Below are 3,734 nucleotides of genomic sequence, written 5' to 3' on the forward strand. Positions count from 1 at the left end.
CTCTTTTAGGTATTTACTAATTTCTACAGCTTTCATTTGATGTTATTTGATATTATTGATGCTATTTTTAAAAGACTTTTTTCATTTTCCAATTATTTGCTGCTGATGTATAGAAACAAAATTAGCATTGTTCATTGACCTTGCATCCTGGAATCTTGCTAAAGTCGCTAATTCAGAAAGGCTTTTAAAATATAGACTCCACAGGTTTTTTTAAATTAAAAAATGGTCTTATGTGTAGAAAATGACAATTGTATTTTTTATTTCTAATATTCATGTCAATTCTTTAAATAAATACACAGATGGATGGACAAATAGAGGATACATGGATAGATACATAGATATAAAGATTCTAAGAAAATCATGGATTTTTTATTTCCAAAATCTGGTACTCTTTATTTCTGCATACTAGTTTCCATCTGGTATCATATTTTAACACAAAGAACTTTAGCATTCTTTTCAGTGGAACTCTACTGGAAATAGTATGTCTCAGCTTTTTCTGTGTAAAAATGTCTTATTTTGCTTTCATATCTGATGGACTTTTCACTGAATAAGAATTTTAGGTTTTTGTTGTTGTTGTCTATTTCAGCATTACAAAGATGTCATTCCATTGTCTTCACACTGGTGAGTTTTCTTTGCTTTTCAGCCCATTCCCAGCTTTCTGGATCCTAGGAGATTCTTCTCTGCCCCGTTACACTGCTCTCATTTGGGGAGATTAGCCTCCATGCATCTTGTGTAGACTAAGAATACATTAAAAGGGTTTCTCTTAGCTGTATGCCCCCCTTCCTCATTCTTCTGTATTTGGAAACTTGGAATGTATTTAGAAGACATTTGACTTGCATTTGGGACAATATCTGTTCCTTCCCCAAAGCGCTGATATACTACCTTGACTGAGTACCTGGTATGGATTTGCAGAAAAGAGTTGCATAAGAAAAGTCACTCTGAGTAGAGAACCTTGAAATTCCAATCTGTTACAGGGGCTCTTACGCAGCCCAGTAAAATTACGTCAACATTTTGGCTGGTTTCTTTTTACTTTTACCTATGGCAAACCCCTCCATCTTTATCCTTTCTGCCTTAGATGGCAGTAGTTGAGATTTTTTTCTCTCCTATGAAAAATGTATTACTTTATCTAGTTTATTTCATTTAGGTTTTTTTTTGGATCTTCAGATTTGAGATTTTTTAAAACTATGATTTTGTTATGAATCTGGTTTGTTTTGATTATAAAGGTGGGAGCAACAGAGTGGGACTCTCTATACCCTAACAAAATAGGGTACTGTACCACTTGCCTTTGATACTACTCTATTCATTTGGAATCTCTTTGAACTTTTCTTGAAAATAATAAAGAAACTGGAGGTCAATGACGAGAAACCAGACAATAACAACCTTCATTCTCCTCGGACTGACAGATGATCCTCAACTTCAGATTCCAATTTTTATGTTTCTATTTCTCACTTACATGTTAAGTATAACTGGGAATCTGACCATTATATTCCTCACTTTGCTCGACTCCCACCTTAAAACATCCATGTACTTTTTCCTACAGAATTTTGCCTTATTAGAAATTTCATTTACATCTGCTTGTATTCCTAGATATTTATACAGCATAGCAACAGGTGATAGATCAATAACTTACAATATTTGTGTCACTCAAGTGTTTTTTATTGATGCATTTGGGGTAACAGAATTTTATCTTTTGGCCATCATGTCTTATGATCGCTATGTGGCCATCTGCAAACCCCTGCATTATGTAACCATCATCAACAACAAAGTTTGCAGAAGGTTTGTCCTCTGCTGCTGGACAGCTGGTGTGTTGATCATACTCGCACCACTTATCATGATAGTAAATCTAGAATTCTGTGACTCAAATATCATTGATTATTTCTTCTGTGATTCATATCCTATATTGAAGATATCATGCTCAGACACCTGGCTTTTAGAGCAGATGGTGATAACCTGTGCTGTACTGGCCTTCATCACAACCCTTCTGTGTGTTGTTCTGTCCTATATCTGCATTATCAAGACTATTCTACAATTCCCCTCTGCCCAGCAAAGAAAAAGGGCCTTTTCTACCTGTTCTTCTCACATGATTGTTGTTTCCATTACATATGGAAGCTGTATTTTCATCTATGTTAAACCTTCAGCAAAGGAATCAGTGGCTATTAATAAGAGTGTGACAGTGCTAATGACATCCATAGCTCCCATGTTGAACCCATTCATTTACACTCTGAGAAACAAACAAGTGAGACAAGCTTTCAGTGACTCATTCAAAAGAATTGCATTACCCTCAAAGAAGTAAGAATACTGAAAACTAAGAATCAAGTTTTCAAAAGATCAGAGACTCCTAAACATAGTTCTTTAAGTTAACAAGTCATTCTGTCTTCTTTACCTGTGCCCTAAATCAGGTTATCTTCCTCAAAACATCCTAAGGCCCCTGTTCATTCTTTACTCTTCTTATAAATGAACCTCTATCAAGATAACATCCCTTAAAAGTAAACATGGCTTTGTTTGTAGGAAGTATATTAATTACTATACCTTCTATCCAACTTAACCAAAAGTACAAAATATCACAAAAATTTTTAAATGATAGAAAACAAATATAAAACAAAACCAAGTTAGTGTCTAATTTATGAGAGATGTGTTCAGAACAAATTGACACTGCTCTATTGTAAGGAAGTCGTATTCTGAATCTATAAAGAAAAAACAAAAAGAAGACCAAGGACCACTGCCTCAGGCATATATATTGATACTTTAGGTTATCACCAGTTCAGTAGAACTAAGCCCCATCATAATCCTGACAATAAATATTGATGATTGAGGTTGGCCAAACATGCAACAGTCTAAAATGGACAAACATCCAGAATGTTTTGGATATTTTCTCTATGGCTATCCAGATCTATCTATTTCCATTGTTTCCATGCCCCCCATGAGACTCATCTTATAAATTTCATAAGCAGATTCCCTTGACCTCTGGCTTCAAGGAGAGTTTAATCAATGGGAAGATCTGATAAGAGGTTAGAGTTTAGGGAGAGAGTGGAGCCAGTATCTATTTTGTCCATTTATTCCTGTTGGAGTGGCCTGTAGTTAGCTGAATCCTCCTACCCAAAGCTCTATCTCTGATGATACAGCTCTCCTACAACTAGAGTCACTTGCTCCACTTTCCAGCAACTCTTCCCGCATCTTTCCCTTCAGGAACAGGAGTATTAATGGTTCTCCACATTGCTATACTTACACACTACATCATCACTTTTTCACTTCCTTTAATAACAGATACGTTTTGTAAATAGCCTTTTAAAAACTTTGCTGTACATACATGTTCTCTTTTCTGCTAGTACATTCTTATTCTTTTTTTTTTTTTTTTAATTTTTTTTTTCAACGTTTTTTTTAATTTATTTTTGGGACAGAGAGAGACAGAGCATGAACGGGGGAGGGGCAGAGAGAGAGGGAGACACAGAATCGGAAACAGGCTCCAGGCTCCGAGCCATCAGCCCAGAGCCCGACGCGGGGCTCGAACTCACGGACCGCGAGATCGTGACCTGGCTGAAGTCGGACGCTTAACCGACTGCGCCACCCAGGCGCCCCTCTTATTCTTTAATACATGACTAAATTGACAAAACTTGATAATTCTTCTTGATGTTTGAGTCCTTGATATAAAAAAATTCACATCTAGGTTTTAGATTAATAAATAATTTGAGGCTTTGAAAAACAAATATACTTCAATCCCTATATAGTTTCCATGA

General features: G+C 35.9%; 1 protein-coding gene across 1 annotated transcript; it reads left to right on the forward strand.

The window, feature by feature from the left end:
- Nucleotides 1-1,354: 1,354 nt before the first annotated feature.
- Nucleotides 1,355-2,293, forward strand: LOC125919181 (olfactory receptor 6C2-like). Its single transcript, XM_049625689.1, has one exon. It carries the CDS (start codon nt 1,355-1,357, stop codon nt 2,291-2,293), a length of 939 nt encoding a protein of 312 aa, XP_049481646.1.
- Nucleotides 2,294-3,734: the final 1,441 nt, after the last annotated feature.

The sequence above is a fragment of the Panthera uncia genome, chromosome B4, assembly GCF_023721935.1.
Source record: "Panthera uncia isolate 11264 chromosome B4, Puncia_PCG_1.0, whole genome shotgun sequence".
Lineage (NCBI taxonomy): Eukaryota > Metazoa > Chordata > Mammalia > Carnivora > Felidae > Panthera > Panthera uncia.

Bases quoted from the DNA above. Each gene is read 5' to 3' on its own strand.
- LOC125919181 (XM_049625689.1), top strand. From the start codon at position 1,355: ATGACGAGAAACCAGACAATAACAACCTTCATTCTCCTCGGACTGACA.